The sequence below is a fragment of the Vipera berus genome (assembly GCF_964194415.1).
Source record: "Vipera berus genome assembly, chromosome: 2".
Lineage (NCBI taxonomy): Eukaryota > Metazoa > Chordata > Lepidosauria > Squamata > Viperidae > Vipera > Vipera berus.
Window position 1 is genome coordinate 136,114,503 of NC_138203.1, and position 22,087 is coordinate 136,136,589.

Here is a 22,087-nt window from a genome sequence, read left to right on the forward strand (position 1 = left end):
AATATTTGTGAAGCAACATGGTGATTGGGTAATCAAAAGTCCAATAAGAAAATGTTTTGGTACATATTCCAGGTTACATCAGCAAGAGTCCCCTCTCGAATTCCCTTAGTTACAGTATCACAATCAAATTAATACATTTCTAGTTATATCACAGTCAATTGAGACAATTATCCATATATTTTAACTTGTATTTATCCATGTCCTGTTTTTAAATTTTACCTGTTTTCAATTACAGTGCTCTTAATGATGTGTGCCATCTTTTTGTTTCTTAGACGGCCTTAATTATGTAAGACTATAGTTTTGGTGTTTGCTGGATTTATGTCTCACCTTTTCTCAAGAACTCAGAGTAACTTAAGATCTCTCTTCACTGCCACCCAAGAAACTCTGTGAGGGCAGAGCGGGGCAAAATATGATTGGCCTAAAGAAACTAGTTAACTACTATTTTTTAAAAAAAATATACTCCCCTTATTTTTATGTTCTGAGCAACACCCTGCATTTATATTGGCCAGATGTGCAATGAACAGAATAGAAAAATCATGTGAGGACAACACACCCTCTCTTATGCAGGGCTTTTCAACCAGTGGTACGGGTACCACCTGTGGTACATTGACACCTGGCAGGTGGTACGCGACCATCCTAGAAAAGTGGTAGTGGGGGAGGGGAATGAGCTGAACTGGTGGCAGCACCACACAAGCTTGAGCAAGAGATGGCTGGAGCTGCAGGGCTGTCAGGGCTCAGTGGAAGCGCCAGGATCAGCACTTCTTCGGGGCTGTCAGGGCTCAATGGAAGCGCCAGGATCAGCACTTCTTCAGGGCTGTCAGGACTCAGCGGAAGCGCCAGGATCAGCACCAGGCTCCAGCTGGAGTTCGGCGCTGATCCTGGCGCTTCTGCTGAGCCCAGAAGAAGCGCCGATCAGCTGGAATGTTGCAGCATCCCCAGGGTCTTGTTCTTTACATTCAGATGCTTGGCAACTGATTCCTATTTATGACGGTCACAGTTTCCCAGGGTCATGTGAAATGACCAAAACCTGCTGCAACCACTCAGCGGGGGGAGGGGGGGGAACCAAACCCACCCCACCCCCACTGCCAATCCTCAGCAGAAATGCTCACAACAATGAAAACCTTGGACAGGAAGAAGAGCGCCGCTGGGCGGGCGGGCAGGTGTCCTGCTCGGCTGTGGCTTGGGGGGCACTTTTTTCAGTGCCATTGTAACCTCGAACACTCACTAAGCGAACTGTCGTAAGTCGAGGACTACCTGTACTTCATCACCTTTTTCCTTTTTTGGGGGGGGTGTCATCAAGTTTTTGACACCTTGCTAGGCGACGTGGTACTCGGATGTTGCCATATCCTAAAAGTGGCACAATGGGTGAAAAGGTTGAAAAGCCCTGCTCTAATCCACATGGGCTATGTTTTCACATACAGGTAGTTTTCGACACAACCACTTGCTTAGTGATGGTTGGAAATTACAACGGCACTGAAAAAAGTAACTTATGACTGGTTTTCACACTTATAGCTCCCATGTTCACATGATCAAAATTTGGGTGCTTGGCAGCTGACATGTGTTTATGACAGTTAGCGCTGTCCCGTGGTCATGTAATATCCATTTGTAACCTTCCCACCCAGCTTCCATCAAACAGAGTCAATGGGGAAAGCCAGATTCACTTAACAACTGCAGTTTGACTGTGGCAAAAGTCATAAAATGAGGCACAATGCACTTAACAACTGCCTTGCTTAGCTACAGAAATTTTGGGCTCAGTTGTGGCTCTAAGTCAAGGACTTCCTATATTCTACCTTTTAGAAGATCTGACAAAATATTAAAATCCCCATTGAAATCCATCCTGCAGTACAACCACAGCAATCTGGGGTGGAGGAAAGCAGCTGGGTACAATTATGAATATATCATAATTCATAATTCATTCTTTAATTTAAGAATGAGCCTTGGTGGAGCAGTGGGCTAATGCCTCCTTAAGTAACACCAGCTGCCTGCAATTAGTGCAGGTTCGCATCCCACCAGGCTCAAGGTTGACTCAGCCTTCCATCCTTCCGAGGTAGGTAAAATGAGGACCCAGATTGTTGGGGGCAATGAGCTGACTTTGTAATAATGCCGCTTGGGGTGTGTGTGAAAACCCTAACAAGCAGGCATATACATAGAATGAAGGCTACTGCTAAGCTTGTAAGCCGCCCTGAGTCTTTGGAGAAGGGCGGGATATAAATGGAATTAAAATAAAAAATTTTTTAAAAAAATAAATAATTTAATCTTTGATACCTTTCTGCTTTGAAATAAGCCATAAATCAGGCCATAAGGTTGAGTGTAAGAACAAATAATAATTGAGCAATAACCCATTAAGTTTATACATGCATAAGCGGGCAAGTGCTGGATGCTTCTCTGACTTTTATACATTTTAAAAGTTCATGGTTGTTAGATAATTCTTAAATAAGAATTATTAAAACTGCCAAATTTTAAAAGTATATAAAACACAATTCTTCAAATGTCTGAGCAAAAATATTCTTTGTGTACTTATTGTATGTGTGTGTGCATTAACGCCTATATGCATATATGTAAATAAAATGTAAAAATAATATATTAGGTTTGCTGGACTTAAATCTGTGAGAAATAATATCTGGTAGCCTGATCTACAAGAGATCTAGCAAGTTCTTAAAAATTATTGCCTTCCAAATATTCACAATTGATAAAAGCATTATGCATGCATATCCATTTTCTTTGGATACTTGTTAATGTAATTTTAGCATTTTATGTTATTTATATTGTACTATAGGCAGTGCTTTTTTTGTAAAAGAAAAAGGTGCCGGAACTCACACATGTCATACAACCTGCCTTTGGTTCCATCCAAAAAAGGTGCCGGAACTCCGTTCTGAGCGTTCTATGAGAAAAAAAGCCCTGCCTATAGGTAAAGTCTAGATTTAATTTTAGTAGAGTTATACCCACGGAAATCTACGATATAAAGATAATCATGATTCACTTCATTCTGGTTTATTTCAGAGTTTATTCGTGAGATGAAATTTAGATTTGAACACAAACTGGTACAATTCAAAAAGCCTGGAAAACATTAAAGGTTCTCGTAAATCATTTAATGTCTATGAAATCTGCATTAGTCAGATCACCACCCTTTTGCATCTGTATTCTCAGGATAAAATTAATTGTTCAATTTTCAAAAGTGTGTCTAAGATGCAGTTGTATTTGAAAGAGGAAGAAAAATGTATGCAGTGGCTCTTTTTCTAGCAGAAACTGGAATTTTATTTTCTTATCCACCAGTCTTTTGAGTACGTTGTACAGTTCTCTCTTTTTTTTTCTTTCCAAATGCAATGTAGAAATCTCAGCAACAAGTTGATCTTCTGAATAGGGTGTTGTTTGGCTCTTGTCAAACTAAGAAAAGGACATCCTGTTTGAACTAGGTGGAGTAGGTAATTTCAGTTTAACCAAAGGTTGATACTGCCAGAGATTTGGCATTGCTTTGATAAGGAAAGTTCTCTTTCCAAGGGAAAGGAGAACAGCTGTTGCTTTTTGCATGTACCTTGCCATGTCCATCGTGACCCTCAGTTACAAATCATATTTTCCTTCCCAGGAAGAGAGTCACGATTCTTCTTTGTTATGATTCCTCATTTCCATAACTAAAGCTGCAGTGGTCTCTACAAGTAGCCCACACAAAGAAGAATTTGATAATAACTAGGAAGAATCGAGTTAAAATCTTACATAATATCACTACTGCGGGAAAATAGTTTCTATGAAGATAACTGGATTATGATGGGCAGTAAAATTTCTATTGGGGCATAACTGTGTGCCCCGTAAATCCACTGACACCAATTGCTAAATTTTCAAGTAGGAAGCAAAAGTTTGAAGAGTTCTTTTAACTTCCCGTCTCAGCAACAATTTCCTTTGTTTGGTTTTGCATTTGCAGTTAAATGATTTGCCATCATTTTTTCTTTAATTCTAGTCCAGAGTTCTTCCTAAATTAAGATTATTAACATAATTGGGCTTTAAATCAGCTAACCCCTTTTTTCAGTCTTAAGTACCGTAAATGTCTTTGTGTTTCCATGTCAGACAGAACAACCTCTGCAGCTGCAGCGGATTTGATTCCCAAAGTTTTCTGAATATCTCCGTTCTGAATTATTCCAAATTAATGAATAAAGTATTTAACTATACTTTAACTGCTATATGAAAAAATGTGATTTAGGACCTTCCTCATGCTTATGACTATCACAACTTCCCCATGATCTTGTGATCAGCATTTGGGCACTTGGCAACCATCGTGCATTTATGATGGTTGTAGTGTCCCAAGGCCATGTGGTCACCATTTGCAATCTTCTCAGATGACCTGTGAAAAGCAAGGTCAATGGGGGAAGCCAAGATCACTTAACAACCACTTGATTCATTTAACCACCATGGCAAAAAAGATCATTAAAATGGGGTGCAACTCACTTAACAACCAACTTGTTTGGCGACTGAAATTCTGGTCCCAATCGGAGTCATAAGTTGAGGACTATCTGTATTAGCTAACTAGTGTTCTTGAAGTTCAACTCTTGGTGTATTTCTCAAATTCTGAATAAAGTACATGATTATATGTAGAATTGTCTTCTATGCATGGGTGGTATAAATTACCTTTTTTGTCCATTTTCCTTCCTTTCAGGTTTAAGTCCTGGATACAGATTTGCACATAAAGAGGAAAACATGATCCTAACTCTTTTTTTTTATATGGTTGAATCTACAGTTGGCGAATACTGAAAAGGATAGCAGGATATGATCTACCAGTCTTATGAGCTTCCCTGCTTGGAATTTCTGTTCAATATACATTTGAATACAGTATGAATTTGTATTCAATTTTCAGTAAGAGAGTGGACAGCCATTTGTCTGGAATGGCATAGGATCTTTTGTCATGGGCAGAGGGTTGGACCTCTAAGGTCCTTTCTAGCCCTAAAATTCAATGTTCTCTGAAGCTTCGGGTCAGCAGGGAAACCACGACTTGGGGTTCTGTCTGCACATTGAGTTAGTGTTGAGCTACAGTTTGAGGACCTTGAGCGAGCTGTACTCGATAGAAGGATGCATAGCATAGAATAGTGGCAGGCAGGCAGAGACAATTTCCCTGTACAGTAAGTACTGCAGCAGGTGGAATTATACTACTGACTCTAGTTTTCCGAACTATTTCTCAAGCAGGCTGCAGTTATCATGAGTAGCAAGCTGGATGGTGCTAGATCCATCAACCAAAGCCTAGATTAGGGGTAGGCAACCTCGGCTCTTTTATGACTCATGGACTTCAACTCCCAGAATTCCTGAATCAGCATATCTGATTCAGGAATTCTGGGAGTTGAAGTCCGTGAGTCATAAAAGAGCCGAGGTTGCCTACAAGCCACAGTACATGGCAGAGAGGCAATTTACCACCCTTTCTTGCTTGGAACTATTTGTATTTTAATCACTAGCAGTAATAAATCCTGCAATAGGTTCAACACCAGCCCAAGGATACATGTTATATGTTAATATACGTGTGCTGTCATGAAGAACGTAGTCATGGTATTTTAGACCCTTTTTGGTCTAAAATATCACGACGGCTTTGGCGGGGTCAGTGAAAGATACGCACATGGAGCTTTTTTAAAATCCCTCAATCAACATTCCTAATCAAAAGTGAGGTCTGTTGAAATGATGCTGTGGTTCCACTCATATCATAAACCTAACTCTGTGACTCTTTGAGGAAAATTGTACAGTATATGTTTGTACGGTATGCATTTTGAACGAAGCAGCTTTCTCAGTTGTATATTAGCTTGCGTCAGTGGGAAGATAAAATAGGAAATAAATTCATTTATAAGACTGTGTGTTGTATTTAGGCCAGGGGTAGGCAACCTCGGCTCTTTTATGACTCATGGACTTCAACTCCCAGAATTCCTGAGTCAGCCAGAATTTTGGGAGTTGAAGTCCATGAGTCATAAAAGAGCCGAGGTTGCCTACCCCTAATTTAGGCAAACAAGCCACACTTTTTTTGGTTGCTCTGTGTATGATTGGGAAGAGCAATTTGCAGAGGCTGACACAGAAGCCTCGTGCATTTACAAGTAAATGTGTGGTCAGTCCAAATATATTGGGTTTTTCCCATGTGCACTTTGTCTAAAAACCTACGCGTTTTGTTCCTTCAAACTAACACAGTATTCATGCAAGATGGTTAAAGTGACTTTTTCAGCTTTGTGCCAGTGTGATGGCATGTGGAAATAAACCTCTTCCTTTAAAACTGGGGAAGTTCTCTTCCTTGTTCCTTTTGGAACTTTTAACTCCCCTTTGCAAATTTACTTGTGTAGAAATTGATGCAATAAGCTATTTTTTACTGACTCAAAGACAGGATTGTCAAAAAGCTAACTACTTCCTCAGAATCACATACCCCGGTTCCAAGAGGCCACACCTCTGTGATTTTAGCCTGCCTCTAATGTGCAACTAACTTGTCTGTTTGGTTCCAAACAAGATTAATTGTGCAGAGGAATTAGGGCTAATTATAACCTCATTTTTCTTATAGCTGCTGCTATGTCCTTTTGAAGGCTGCCATCTCTTCCAGAATCTGTGGTAGTTTATTGCACTTACGTGTCCTTATGAGTTCATCTTCCCTTATCTTTAAATTTACAAAGGAATGTATACAGTATTAAAGGATCTGGATCTCATTTCTAGATTATAAGGCTCATTACTGGAATTAAATAGGGGAACAGTCTTTCTGATCCTGATGAGAAGCATGTTGTTGTTATTTTTTTATTAAAGAGTTTTAAAGTTTAACAATACATTTTAAACATAAACATAACATACATTATCCAGTACATTTTAAACATAACCCCAATTCCCTTCCCTCCCCCCCTCCCCCCCCTGACTTCCCAGAGCTGAATACAGGGTATTTGCCTTTAACAAACTTAAACTAAAATATGCTAAATAACTATAATTAAACTTTAAATCCTATCACTCTTTAACTCCCTTAAACATAACTAAATAATAACACATCTTATAATTCTAATAATTATACTAATATTCATATGCTAAATGAAACTTTTTAGTCCCATATTTATTCTGTATATAATCAATCCATCTTCTCCACTCCAATATATATCTCTGTTGCAATTGTTCTTTCAAATATGCTGAAATTTTTGCCATTTCTGCCAAGTTTGAAACTTTCAAAGTCCATTCTTCTATAGTAGGCAGTTCCTCCTTCTTCCAATATTGCAATACCAAAAGTCTTGCTGCCGTTATTAAATGCAGCATCAATTTAGTCTCTATCATAGTACAATCTGTAATAATACCCAACAAAAGTAACTGTGGAGAAAACCTTATCTTTTTCTTAAATATCTTCTGCATATTCCACCAAATTTTAATCCAAAAAGCTTTAACCTTTTTACAAGTCCACCATATATGATAGTACGTTGCATCATCACAACCACACCTCCAACATTTAGGCTGATAATTTGGATACATACGTGCTAATTTTTTAGGATCTAAATGCCATCTATAAAAGTTCTCAAGTTTTGTGCCTGTGTAAATTTTACATTTCTGACCCAGATTTTTTCCTAAGTATCCATCGTAATTGGCTCTTGAATATTCTGGGCCCATTTTACCATACAATCTTTAACAAGTTCCGTTTCAGAATCTATTTCTATCAATGCATTATATATCCTTTTTATATGCGCTTGACTTTGATCTCTAATTTGTTTTACCAAATTTACATCTGATATCGAGATACCAATTTTCTGATCTTTCCATCTAGCTTGTATCTGGCCATACTGAAACCAAGTTTGTACTATTTTTCCCCTTTTAAAATATTAAATGGCTTTAATTGCCATACATTCCTTTCCAGTCTAAGGATTTCTTTATATGTAGTCACATCATGTTTAAATCCCACATTTATATTTTCTATCGCATGTTTAGGTATTGCCCAAATTGGTATTTTATAACTTATATCGATATTTTTTCCAAACTCGCAACAGGGCATACCTTAATATATGTGTCTTAAAAACATTATCCACCTTTTTATCATACAATAAATAAGCATGCCAGCCATATAACAAATCACACCCCTCAATATTCAATAATCTCCCTTTTGTTAAATTAAACCAATTACTAATTGATGATAAAGCTGCAGCCTCATAATATAATTTAAAATTGGGTACTTTAAGACCGCCTCTTTCACGTATATCTTGCATTATCTTAAGTTTAACTCTCGGTCTTTTCCCTGCCCAAATAAATGTATTGATACCTCTCTGCCATTCCTCCAAATTTGAGTCTTTTTTAAGTATAGGAATCATTTGAAACAAAAATAAAAATTTTGGCAAAACATTCATTTTCACTGCGGCAATTCTTCCCAATAAAGACAGTTGTAATTTTCTCCAGCTATCTAATTCTTTTTGTATTTTTAACCATAACAATTCATAATTATTTTTATACAATTTCACCTTTGAAGCTGAAAGATATACCCCCAAATATTTAATCTTTTTAACTATTTCAAATCCAGTTAATTCTCCTAAAACCTCCTTTTGTTCTGTAGTCAGATTTTTAATTAATATTTTAGTTTTTTGCCTATTCACCTTAAATCCAGAAACTTGACTATATTGCAAAATTATTTCCATTAAATCTACAACCGATTGAGTGGTTGACTTAATGTAATAATCAAGTCATCCGCAAACGCTCTCAATCTATAATCTTGATCTTTTATTTTAATTCCCTTTATTTTCTTTGAATCACGTATCTTAATCAATAGTATTTCCAGTGTTAAAACAAACAGCAATGGCGACAACGGACATCCCTGTCTCGTACCCTTTTCAATTTTACAAGCTTCTGTTAAACTACCGTTAATTATTATTTGAGCTGTTTGTTTTTGATAAATTGATCTAATAGGTTGTAAACACTTATCACCAAACTCCATCTTCTCCAAAACTTTAAATAAAAATTGCCAATTCAATTGATCGAACGCTTTTTCAGTGTCCAAAAAGATAAAAGCTGCCAGGACTTGATTATTTCTTTCCAAATATTCCAATAAGATTACAATATGTCTCACATTATTTTTCATTTGCCTACCACTTATAAATCCTGTTTGATCAGTATAAATCATTTTCTGCATAACCTTCATTAATCTATTTGCTAAAATCTTTGCAGATATCTTATAATCATTATTTAAAAGCGATATAGGTCTATAATTTTTTGATTGAGTAAGGTCTTGATCTTCCTTTGGAATCAACATTATAAATGCTGTTTTCCACGATGGAGGCACTTCTCCACCAGATTGAATTGTTCTAAAAAGTTCTTTTAAAAGTTCCACCATTTCTAACTGTAAATTTTTATAATAAATAGCTGTTAAACCATCTGTACCAGGTGCCTTACCCACTTTTAATTGTTTAATTGCTAAAATAATTTCTTCAGCAGTTATCAACTGATTCAACCCTTCCCGTTGCTCTTGTGTAAGTACCGGGATATTCACTTCTTGTAAAGTGAATTGTATCCCTAGCATACAATTTGGAGTAAAATTCTACAAAAGCCTTTTTAATAAGATTTTGCTGAAGTACTTCTTTACCCTTATATTCTACCTTACCTATATTACGAGATCTTTGTTTTTTCCTTAATAAATAAACTAGCCACCTACCCGGTTTATTAGCATTGTTAAAAGTATTGTGTTTAACATATTGTAAATTAGTTGCCACTTGATCTGCCATCAACATCTCAAACTGTCCTCTTAACAAATTAATTGCTTCTCTCAGCCTCTTATCAGATGGGTTCAAAATAAAAGCTTTCTCTTTCATCTTTATTTCCTCCTCTATTTCTTTACGCTTATGTTCCATTCTATGTCTATGTTTATTATTCAGATATATTAACACTCCTCTCATATAAGCTTTACTTGCATCCCAAACCATTTCAATGGGAGTACCCTTATGCATATTCATATTCTCTCATCTGCTTTTTACATTCTTCCGCATTCTCTTCATATCTAAATAAATTTTCATTTAACCTCCATGACCTTCTATCCCCCTTCCCCTTCTCCAGTTCCATCCATACTGGACTGTGGTCTGATAAAGTTCTTGGGCAAATCTTAATCTTCTTAACCCTAGGGTTAAGAAACATGTTGTTGTTATTTACAAATTGTTTTCTTACAATGGATCAAAGAAAGGTGTTTTTACTCTCTAGCCTCACCCTGCTGAGAATACACGTAGGTCTCAGTGCAATTAATGAACCTCACAAAATGATCACATTATTTGAATTTGCACTATTCAAAGTGATATTTCTACGAAATAGCTCGATAGAAATAGGTAATCAATTTTTTTGATATAATTTCTATGTGTATATTAATGAAATATTACTGTAAAAGATAAAAAGAGTATACTTTGATTTAACCAAAGTTACAATGTATTTCTAGAAAGCAAAATCAAAAGAAAATCGTTTAAATATCATTCCTAAAAATAAGTTTACACTGATGAAAATATCTCTCAATCTTGTAGATATTTGCAAATCACAAAAAACAGGTGCAACTTTAACTTTTTTCTTTATTTTCTCCAGCTTTTTTTAATAATACTGTGCACAATAGATTTAGACATTCCAAAATCTTACCCTATTTTAGCATTGCTATAACCACGTTCCTGTTACTCAATTAAATGAGAATGTTGCTCTGCTGTAGGAATATCCCCCCCCCTTTTTTTTGAGCTTGTACTGTTTTTCTCTGATGGAATCTTCATTTCCTCTATTTTACACACATGAAGATGAGCAGTGTCTAAAACTGCAATTGCAAATGTGCTGGCTCAATTTCACACATACTAGCCTCAGCCTTAACTGAATTTTGGGTTGCCTCAAATGGGACCTGGTATCAATTTACAATTTGCATTAAATCAAATATCTCATTATTTGAATGTGTACCAAAGCAACGTTTCTGTGTGCATAAATATTTATCTTGCCAAAAAACCCCTCCAGGTGATTTTCTCTCGCTCTCTCATTTTTACCAAGAAAGGATTTTACGTAGAATTAAAACACTACAAAAACGTAAAAAGTAGAATAAAAGAAAAAGAAAACAAGAAAAGAGTGAAAAAATATCACAAGATACTTAGATCATCTTTGTAGCAGTTAGAAGCCATAATTATCATAGCCACACTCTTTCCATAAACAACCCTTTTAATCAATAAGTCCTGAAATCACTTAATTCATTTTTGTCCATTTTTAGCAAAAACTCCTTAAAGAGTTTATAAAAATAATTGTTCTTTCCTTAATAAAAAAAGTGGGTGCTTTTCTAGTATTGGACAAAGAGTCAGTAGCTCTCCAGCCATGTCCATGACGCACACAGTTGAACAAAGCTAGAACTTATAGACCTTGTTGAAAACTGTTTCCACAGAATTTAGTGGCATTTGTATAGCTAGGGTGTACAAGGGTTATTTTTTTTCTACACAGTGATCAGGACTGAGACTGTGTCTTCCCAACCACCACAGCCTAGACCAGGGGTAGGCAACCTTGGCTCTTTTATGATTGGTGGACTTCAACTCCCAGAATTCCTGAGCCAGCATGGCTCAGCTTGGAAACCTCTCCCTTTCCCCTCAGCATGGCTGGCTCAGGAATTCTGGGAGTTGAAGTCCACGAGTCATAAAAGAGCCAAGGTTGCCTACCCGTGGCCTAGACTTTGGGGTTTGTTTGTTTTTTACCCCATACAGCACTAGATGGATGTCACAACCTTTGTGGCACCTATAGGACATGAAACCATAGGAAGCTTAGTCCAAATTGTGCTCTTCCTTTTATTTTCCTCTCTTTCATCATTTCCTATTTGCAACTATGGCTTAGCACTGCAAAAAAGATGGTGCCATAGAACATAGTACTTCAAAATAGAGTAAGAACGCTCTCCATTTAGGTAGGGGGAGATTTTGGTGGCACTCACAATCATCCTTCTGATTTTTCTGGAATTTGTCTCCTTGTATGCTTCTCAGGTTTGGAAGAAGATGGTAAGATTCCACAGATTAACTAAAGCTTTGAGAAGAGTGCACCTTTGACGAAGGAATAATTGCTGGACATCAGCCGTGATGAGGCTACTCCGAAGGCATTATGGCCCACTAAAGCTAGCGTTGGTGGGTGTTGTCTTTGTAATCTTCCTCTTCATAATGCAAAGAGATGTGGGCAGTGGGGAACAAAAGGAGGAGCCGTGGCTAAAAAATATTGTGGAGAGGAAAGACCAGATGATAGACATCATGATGGGAGCTGTCAACAATATCCGTGACTCTATGCCAAAGCTGCAGATCCGGGCACCTGCTCAACAAGAGGCACCTGAGCAGGACAGCAAGTCTTGCTTGCCAGGCTATTATACACCAGCAGAACTGAAGCCCTTCATGGAGCGTCCACCACAGGACCCCAATAGCCCTGGTGCTGATGGAAAAGCTTTCAAGAAGGACCAGTGGACACAAGAAGAGACAAAGGAGAAAGAACGTGGCTATGAGAAGCACTGTTTTAATGCCTATGCCAGTGACCGCATTTCTCTTCAGAGGGCGTTGGGACCGGACAGTAGGCCTCCAGAGTAAGTTTTTCTTTTCTTCTCTCACTTCTTATACCGTGTTTTCCCCAAAATAAGACCCATCTGGAAAATAAGCCCTAGCATGATTTTTCAGGATGCTCATAATATAAGCCCTACCCCAAAAATAAGCCCCAGTTAAGATTGTCAGCCAGATGGATGCATTTAGTACCGTATTTCCCCAAATATAAGCCCCAACTGGAAAATAAGCCCTAATGTGTCTTTTGGAGCAAAAATTAATATAAGACGCAGCTTTATTTTCAGGGAAATACAGGTAGAAATACTGTTTCAAAGCAACCTAGGATGAATATTAGCAGCCATTTGCTTTATCACATTGGGCATGCAATCACATGGGAAATGGACTATTTGCTGGATGGAGACCGTTACCAGTCTACTATTATTTGGGGTTGTTTTTGTTATTTAGGTAGGGATATATATTATGGTATGTCCATATTAATCAGTAATTGCTGCTCATGTGTTTGCATGCCCAGTGGAATAAACTTTCAGCTTTATATCTGTGGAATGAATTTTATGGGAATATTGATTAAGATGGTGTTCCTGAACTTTCTAGTTAATTCTTCAGCCTTTTATATGTTAACTAAAATCTGTCTCTGAATTCTAGCAACTATTCACAATTTCTTAAATACAGTGAGATTGCTTTTGTATGTACATACAACATTTAGTTAAGATGGGTGGATAGATAGGTTTGTAGAGAAAAATGGTCCCTAATGCCTTTTAAAGCAGGGTCCCTAACCCACCCCTCACCCCCCGGCCCGGGCTGCTACCTACTACGTACCAGACTGTGGCCTATTCAGAACCAGGCCACACAAACAGCCGGTAAGTATCTGTGTGTGCGCAGTTCCATGTGTGCAAGCAGTGGGCATTTGTGCCCGTGCGTGCAGCTTCATTTACACAAGCTCAAATGTGCGCCTGCCACTTGTCCAGATTGAGTTGTGCATGCTTATGCATATACATGTTGCTCACACCAATCCATCCCCTCTTCCCCCCCCGCCGCCAAGCCCGAAAGGTTGGGGATCCCTCTTTTAAAGCATCTAAATTTCTGGTATTGATATGCAGAAAGAGAATGTTTGCTGTTTTGCGGAACATCTTGCTCCCTTGGAAAAGTAAGAGTCTGACTCCTGTGGATGCTAACTCAAATTGTGGGAAATCTGCAGCCCTCCAGATACTGCTCAAATACAACTCCCAGCAGCCTCAGTCAGCATGACTTAATAGTGAAGGGTGCTGAGGATTGTAATTCAGCAACATCTGGAGGATCAAAAGCATCCTACCCAATTTACAGATAAAATACAATTTCTGCTCTCAAGTTAAATAATCTTACGGATGATATTTCAGATTTAATCGGGAGAATGCATGTTTCTTGGGCTGTATTTTAGATCAAATCATGACTACATTACCAAAAAAGGCATTTATGTGCTTATTTATTTGCAGGGGGTTCTAGCTCATAGGTCAGGTTAGAAACACTTAACACAACATCAACAACTTCTGATAGTTGGGAAGGACTGGACAGGATAAAAATGCAACATCTGCTCTAAAACTCTAACTGTCTGTGCAGTGTAACACAGTAATAATACGAAATATCTGGACTTGCAGATCAAAGTTAGCTTATGTAAAACAAATCTGTTATGTAAATTGTGATTGAAGCCCTTGGAGCGATATCTATAGAACTTCCTCAATATCTAGAAATACTTAATTTATCAGACAGGAATACTCTAATTTTACACACACACAAAACAAAATCACCCTGCTTGGAACTTCAACACTAGCTTAATAATTCTTAGGTCTTTGTTTAGGATTTGAATTGTCAGATTTCCACCAATCTTACATTGAATTTAACTATAGATTACCCAGATATAACGCAAATAGTCCTTTACTTGTGCCCATAATGCAGCCTACACATTATGTAAACCATAATGGTTGTTAAGTAGATCAGCACATGAGTGACCTAATCTTACATCCTATTTCTGCGGCAATCATTAAATGAACCCATTGTTTGCTATGGGGCATTTTTGCCAAAACCTGGAAATGAACGCCAGTTGTCTGCAAAAAATACAGCAAATCACAGTCGTGCAAATAGCCATGAATGCAGACTTATTGCCAAGTGCCTGAAATGCAGTCATGTGACTGGGGAGAGGGAGGCAATAGAAGTTCTGAACTGGGTCACAAGTACCTTTTCAGGAGTCCGCTGTAACTTTGATTGGTGGCTAAATGCCAAGTCATAAATCGAGGACTACCTGAAATAATTTTAATAATAATAACATTGCTCTCATTCTCCACCACCCCTGAGCCAGTACAAATACTCAATTCTTAACAGACTTCTCAAATGCTGAAAGGAGCTCAGTGACTATGGAGCAAAGCCGTTTAAGGAAGCTCCTCTTTAAAGAGTTGTATCCGTGCCGCTGCTAGTCATTGCTCGTCTTCTCCATTTGCAAAGTAAGAGGATTTGTAACTTTCGTGCACATGATGCCCTACGGTAGAATTAGACTTCTCAGCAGTTCCACAGTGGTTGGGAAAGCTGTAGCATGGAATACAATTGGAATTTGATTTTGCTGTATCGTCAGCTTGAATACTGGCAACACATCTGCATGCATTGCATACAGGCAGAAATGTGTGTGTGTGTTTTTCAACACCTTCCATATTAATACTGAAATATTAGATATTTCAGTATTATTTAGTAGAATATTAAATATTCTAATGTAGCATTGTACACTGTAGTACCGTGGTGGCGAACCTACGGCACACGTGCCACAGGTGGCACACAGAGCCCTCTATGTGGGCACACACGCCGTCACCCCAGTCCTGGGCCTTCAGCTGGGTTTTTTAAAACCTTTTCGCTTTAGGCCTCTGTCGCTGTGTGCAAAAAAACCCCCAAGGTTCTATCAATTTCAACTTCTTGCAGGAAAAAAAAAGATCTCACAACGTTGGAATTGATTGATTGAACTTTTTAGTCCCACCCAGTCTGCTGTTACCACTGCAGCCACGCCTACCCAATGGGCCAGGCCCACCCAATGGGCCAGGCCCATCCAATGGGCCATGCCCACCCGGCAACCAATGATACATGTGGGTTTTGGGTTGTATTTTGGGCACTTGGTCTCTAAAAGGTTCACCGTCACTGCTGTAGTACCTTCAAGCTTATTTGATTCTGTGCCCTGTCTCAGATATCAGTACTGAATGCCTCCTTCCTTACTCTTTCTTTGATCTAGGAAAAATCCTGTTGCTGCATTGAGAGTCTTGCTAGGGAACTATGCAGTTGAGTTATCAACACCTACATATGGCTGGAATGATTGTCTGTGTAGATTTACATATACTTTTTTTTATTAAAAGCGCTCTTGGCTAGCTGTCAAGGAAACTAAGATTCCTTAGAACAGAGGTCCCCAACCTTTTGGGCACCAGGGACCGGTTACATGAAGAGAGGTTTTTCCGTGGACCGGAGGGGGTGTGGTTTTGTGTACTGCCTGCATCCCACGGATGGGGCTTTGCTTGTTTGTGCGGCCCAGTTGCATAATATATATGATTAATGACATCCAATTTGTCAGTACAGGTAGTCCTCAACTTACAAAAGTTCATTTAGTAACCGTTCAAAGTTACAGTGTCACTGGACAAAGTGACTCATGGCTGTTTTTCACACTTACGACCATTGTAGCACCCCCGTAGTCACGTGATCAAAATTCAGATGCTTGGCAACTGACTTGTACTTAATGACAGTTGCCGTGTCCCAGGGTCACGTGATCCCCTTTCGCGACCTTCTGACACGCAAAGTCAAGGGGGGAAGCCAAGATTCACTTAACCGTGTAACTAACTTTAATGGCAGTGGTTTGCTTAACAATTGTGACCAGAAAGGTCATAAAATGGGGCAAAACACTCTTAACAAATGTCTCACTTAGCAACAGAAATTCAGGGCTCAGTTGTGGTAAGAGAGAAGCACAGGATATAAGGGCCAGGTTAGAGCCTAAGAAGTTCTGACTTCAGTTCTGTAATCAGCACACTTGATAATGTTGGGCTTATTGTTCTCATACATGGCTGTTGGAGGGTATCTGGGAATGTAATCATAATATGTTATAGTTGAGAAGTTAAACTTCGCATATGAGGTACGATTACTACAATATTTAGGTCATGTCAGGATTTGTAATTGACACTAGCCTATCATAGGGACGCGGTGGCTCAGTGGGTTAGGACGCTGAGCTTGTTGATCAGAAGGTCGGCAGTTTGGCGGGTCGAATCCCAAGTGCCACGTAGCAGAGTGAGCGCCTGTTACTCGTCCCAGCTTCTGCCAACCTAGCAGTTCGAAAGCACGTAAAAATGCAAGTAGAAAAATAGGGACCACTACGGTGGGAAGGTAACAGCGTTCTGTGCACCTTTGGCGTGTAGTCAGGCCAGCCACATGACCACAGAGACGTCCTCAGACAAACACTGGCTCTTTGGCTTTGAAACGGAGATGAGCACCGGCTCCTAGAGTTGGAAACGACTAGCACGCATGTGCGGGGGAACCTTTACCTTTAGCCTATCATGCTTACTTTTATCTGTGGAAGATTATACACTGGTGAAGTTTAACATTATCTCCTTTTCCACGTCATAATGACAGGACCAAATTAGACCTGAACCAGAACGCTTCTGATAGGTATATTTTCTCAATCTACTTGAGGTTCTCCTCATTGTCTCATAGATTTATCCGGCTTAGAAACCCATGGACCTTTAAATTACTAAACATCCTTATAGTTGAAGCAAGAAAATTTCAAAAAAATTCTAGGGTTGCAAAAACAGAGATTTCAGGGAATCGGAGGCAACATGCTTGATATATCAGTTGCTAGGAAGCAACAACGAAAAAAGTTAGCGTTTTCCTGGCCATATATGTAAGCTTCTAGAATGCATTTGTTTGGCCACTCTATGAACACCAAATACTAGATCAGTTTAACCAATCACAACCAATTTAACAGGTCACTTCTTATGGATTCTCTTCCCTTGCCATTAATTTGCATTTCTCTTCTTCTTTGTCAACTGTGACTGTATGTGCATAACCTTACAAAAAAAAACAACAACCTTGGCATAATGCCATATGTGCATTAATAGATAAATTGCATGCCTTAGCCATAAAGGTATGTCATATCCAGCCTTGTTAACAGAAGGACTCCATGAATTAGGCTAAAAGGTAAAGGTAAAGGTTCCCCCGCACATGCGTGCTAGTCGTTTCCAACTCTAGGGGCCGGTGCTCATCTCCGTTTCAAAGCCGAAGAGCCAGCGCTTGTCCGAGGACGTCTCCGTGGTCATGTGGCCGGCATGACTAGACGCCAAAGGCGCACGAAACGCTGTTACCTTCCCACCGTAGTGGTCCCTATTTTTCTACTTGCATTTTTACGTGCTTTCAAACTGCTAGGTTGGCAGAAGCTGGGACGAGTAACAGGCGCTCACTCTGTTACGCGGCACTCGGGATTCGACCTGCCAAACTGCCGACCTTCTGATCCACAAGCTCATCGTCCTAACCCACTGAGCCACCGCGTCCCTTTTTTTAATTAGGCTACTAAACTGTTAATTGTCTTTTGGATATCTGCTTGGTTAAATTGCTTTTGTACTGTCTTGAGCCGTAATAAATTTATCTATCTATCTAGGATTACTCCCAGACATTTAGTGTTTAAAGTATTGAACTTTAGTGCCCCTGAAAAACCTGCCTTTAGGATTCAGACCTTCTCCTTCAAAGTGTTTAGAAACCAATGGCTGTGAAAGAGTGTCCATTTACCAAAACTGCCAGAGTGCTAAAAACTCAGAATTCCTTAGCTTCTTTGTTTGCGAGTGTAAAAAAAAAAGTAGCCCAAGAGCCTCCGATTCTGGCTATATCCATACATTAGTGGGCAGTGACAAGTGGGCTGGAAGGGAGGGGGAAGAGGAGAAAAGATCACAAAGATGAACTCTTAACTGGTTTCCTTTCATCTCTGATTTAAAAAGAAAAAAAGAAAAGGAAAAAAAAGCCCAGGGTTCAGTTCTACTTTTTTTAATTTTCCGACGCTTACCCCCTCCTGCCGCCCTTCGCTCCCTTACCTTGTAGTGCCACCATCGCCCCATTTACAGAGCAGTGAACATGGACAATTGTGGCCTTTTTTTTTTTCAATACATCAATAAGAAAAGGGGTTGCTCAAGTTCAAAAACTTCCTTGATTATGTACATCTGTCTCCCGCCCTTGGTTTTGGTCCATTTCCTCTCTGGCTCTTGAGAAGCTCCGCTGCCTCCATAATTTTTCACTTTGCTCGCCCACCCGGTGGAACAGGCAGGGCTTACAGTACAGCAGGAGGGCGAGGAAGGAGGCAAACGTGGCGCTTGCCTCCCCTTCCCCTGTGGTCTGCTGCCAGGGGCTTTTTTTTAAGGCCGCTGCTGCAGCTTTTCATAAGGGGGATAAGTCAGTCAAAAGGAGCCAACAAAAGGCAGCTTGAATAAGGGCTTAAAAAACGAGGCCAGGCTGGCGGACACTCTTCTCTCTTCAACTTACCTCCTACCCTTCTGACAGCTGATTATTTCTGCCTAGCAGGTGTAGATATCACAATAGAAGAATGCTGTGTTCGAGGCAAGAGGGCGAGGAATGTTATTCAGTCAACCCAAAAAAAAAAAAAGCATAAACCAATTTCAATTAAAGGGATGTAAAGCCCTCCCAGAAACCAAACCATAAATCGGGGAAATTGGCTCAGATGGAGGGAGCCTGTGAATGAAACTTTTTTTTATTTATTGTTGAGGGCTTTGGAGAGGGAGGGGAAGGCCTGATCTGCCATGTGGAACATTTCCCTCCCCCCCACCTCCCCCCCTTTTTTTGATGCGCCCTAGAGGCATGCAGCGTGTAAGCATCCCTCCCTCTCCCTGCTGAAAGATTCAGAGGATGGGATGGGTAGTGGAATCGAGAGAGATTTTCTATAAAGCGGGAGTCTCTTTTTAACAAAATGATTTGACTTCTCGGACTCTCGGCCGAGCGCAGGAATCATCTCATATAGACCTAGAACATACCACATAGGTAGTAAAAAAGAAAAAAAGCTTATTCCTTCAAGTTAATGGGACTTTGCGGTTGGTTCACAGTCAGGTCCTCTTCTGCAACAGGATGAATAATCTAATCATGAGAAAAGCAAGAAATGTGGGTCTGTGCACTGCTGCCGCAAAAATATTTTAAAGGGCTCCCTAGGGGTGTGTGTGTGTGTGTGTGTGTGTGTGTGTGTGTGTGTGTGTGTTGGGGGAGATACTTTTGACTCCTGGAGCTCAAAAAAAATGAAGGGGTGCCACTTTCTCACGGGGTGTTGTTTCATCTTGAAAATATGTGCGACGTGAGCCTTCTGTATTTCTGTAGATCACACATTTATGGCCTTATACAGGTGCTCCTCAACTTAACAACCAAAGTTACAACGGCACTGGAAAAAAATGGTTTCTTTGTTTTACTGCTTTTCACGCTTAACGACTGTTGCAGCATCCCCCGTGGTCATGGGATCAAAATTCAGATGCTGGCCCACTGGCGCGTATTTATTACGACGGTTGCAGTGTCCAGGGATCACGTGATTCCCTTCTGCGACCTTCTGACCAACAAAGTCAATGAGGAAGCCGGATTCACTTAACAACCGTTGTTACCAACTTAACATCTGCCGTGGTTCACTTTACAATTGTGGCAAGGAAAGGTCATGAAATGTGGCGAAACCTACTTAAAAACTGTCTCACTTTGCAACAGAAATTTTGGGCTCAACTGTGGCCATATGTACACAGTAAAATGGGCTTGTATACTGGTCACACATACCAAAGAACAGTTTCTCTCTTTTATAGCAGAGCATCGCTTTGCAATCACAGTAAGTGCTCTTAAATTCTTTCGCATGTCTAGGTCCGTGTGGATTTTAAAGAAACAAAGCTCTGTGATGTTTTCTTTTTTAAAATCTCAGCATCAACTCTCGCAGCAACCTGCCAAGCCTTAAAGGGACATTCTCCTCTGATTTCACAAGTTACAAAGCCCCACAGATTCTCTATCCCTGTTGTAACGATGTGTTTACATATTACCTGATACTGTATATTAAGTGGAGAGGGATATGAAAAATTTTGACACTGAATTCAGTACTGTACCAAGTGGTGGCCAATGAATATGTTTTATCTTTCTGCACACAGCATGTAGCAATGCATGGTATGTGGAAAAATAAGTCAAGATTAATCCAATAAATAAATGAACCTATTAACGCAGGGATAAGCAACCATAGATAGGGACGCGGTGGCTCAGTGGGTTAGGACGCTGAGCTTGTCGATCAGAAGGTCAGCAGTTTGGCAGGTCGAATCCCGAGTGCCGTGTAACAGAGTGAGCGCCTGTTACTCGTCCCAGCTTCTGCCAACCTAGCAGTTCGAAAGCACGTCAAAATGCAAGTAGAAAAATAGGGACCACTACGGTGGGAAGGTAACAGCGTTCCGTGCGCCTTTGGCGTCTAGTCATGCCGGCCACATGACCACGGAGACGTCCTCGGACAAGCGCTGGCTCTTCGGCTTTGAAACGGAGATGAGCACCGGCCCCTAGAGTCGGAAACGACTAGCACGCATGTGCGGGGGAACCTTTACCTTTACCTTTAAGCAACCATAGATTTCAGTGCTCCCCTTTTTTCTTCCAGCTTAGGACCTAAGATGTTCAGGGCAACTTAAAGCCCTCAAATCCATTTTTCACAGCTCTTGGAAACCTTTAGTGGAGTAAACACTGAAGATCAGAGGTGCAGGTTGGAAAAGACGTGGAAATAGTAGCATAACCTAAGCTAAGAAAACATACATTAAACCAATAAACATAGATTAAACAACTATTATAAAAGAAAGCTCCCATTATCATATAGATTTCAAATCCCAAATCACATTATCGTACAGATACCACTTTCTCTCCACTGTGCCACTCTCTCTCCCATCTTCTCCCATTCTCTCCACTTTGGCGCACAACTTCCCTCAAAGTGGGGGGGGGAAAGAACTATTGACAACACCTCCCAAATCCTTTGAAGATATTTGCCTCCAACATTACAACTTCACTCATGCTCAAAAATTGCCCAAGGCTTGTTGGAAATTTAAGGTAGCCAGCTTTTCTCATTATGGCTGTTATCAGGAGAGCGCCCAGATTAACAAATAGTTCTTGGAATGAAGTAGGATCTGACTTTGTTTCCACAAGTTGTGGAAACTTAGAATGCCCAGAACGGAGTTCCGGCACCTTTTTTGGATGGAACCTTGTAGGGTAGGCAAGGCGGGTTGTATGACGTGTGAGTTCCGGCACCTTTTTTTTTTCCTTACAAAACAAGCACTGCCACAGACCATGGTTTAATTGTGCCAAGTTTTCTAGATGTTACGTTGTACTGCAACTAGTCAAAGGACAGGAAGCAGAAGCTCCTGATTGTTTATCATGTGTGCAGCAGTGAATGATGGTTTCTTTTTGCATCTGAATGGCCAGCCTTGGCAAAGGATCATAAACTCTGGTGAATAAAAAGATCTTCATTGTATCTTTCTGTTTTACAGCTGAGCTTGCAAACAATGGCAGAAGGCAATGCTGTTAGTCCCTAAATCTTAAGAAAATAAATGATTCTCTCCCTCCCCCCCTCTCTCTCTCCCTCCCTC

The 22,087-nt window shown here is 39.9% G+C and overlaps 1 protein-coding gene across 1 annotated transcript in view; it reads left to right on the forward strand.

The window, feature by feature from the left end:
• GALNT6 (polypeptide N-acetylgalactosaminyltransferase 6) overlaps window positions 1-22,087 on the forward strand; it is a 76,247-nt gene that overhangs the window by 16,449 nt on the left and 37,711 nt on the right. The window contains exon 2 of the mRNA XM_081321236.1: window positions 11,919-12,499. Within this exon, the coding sequence (XP_081177362.1) occupies window positions 12,012-12,499 (488 nt within the window). The 5' untranslated portion in view covers window positions 11,919-12,011. The remainder of the gene's footprint in view (window positions 1-11,918; window positions 12,500-22,087) is intronic.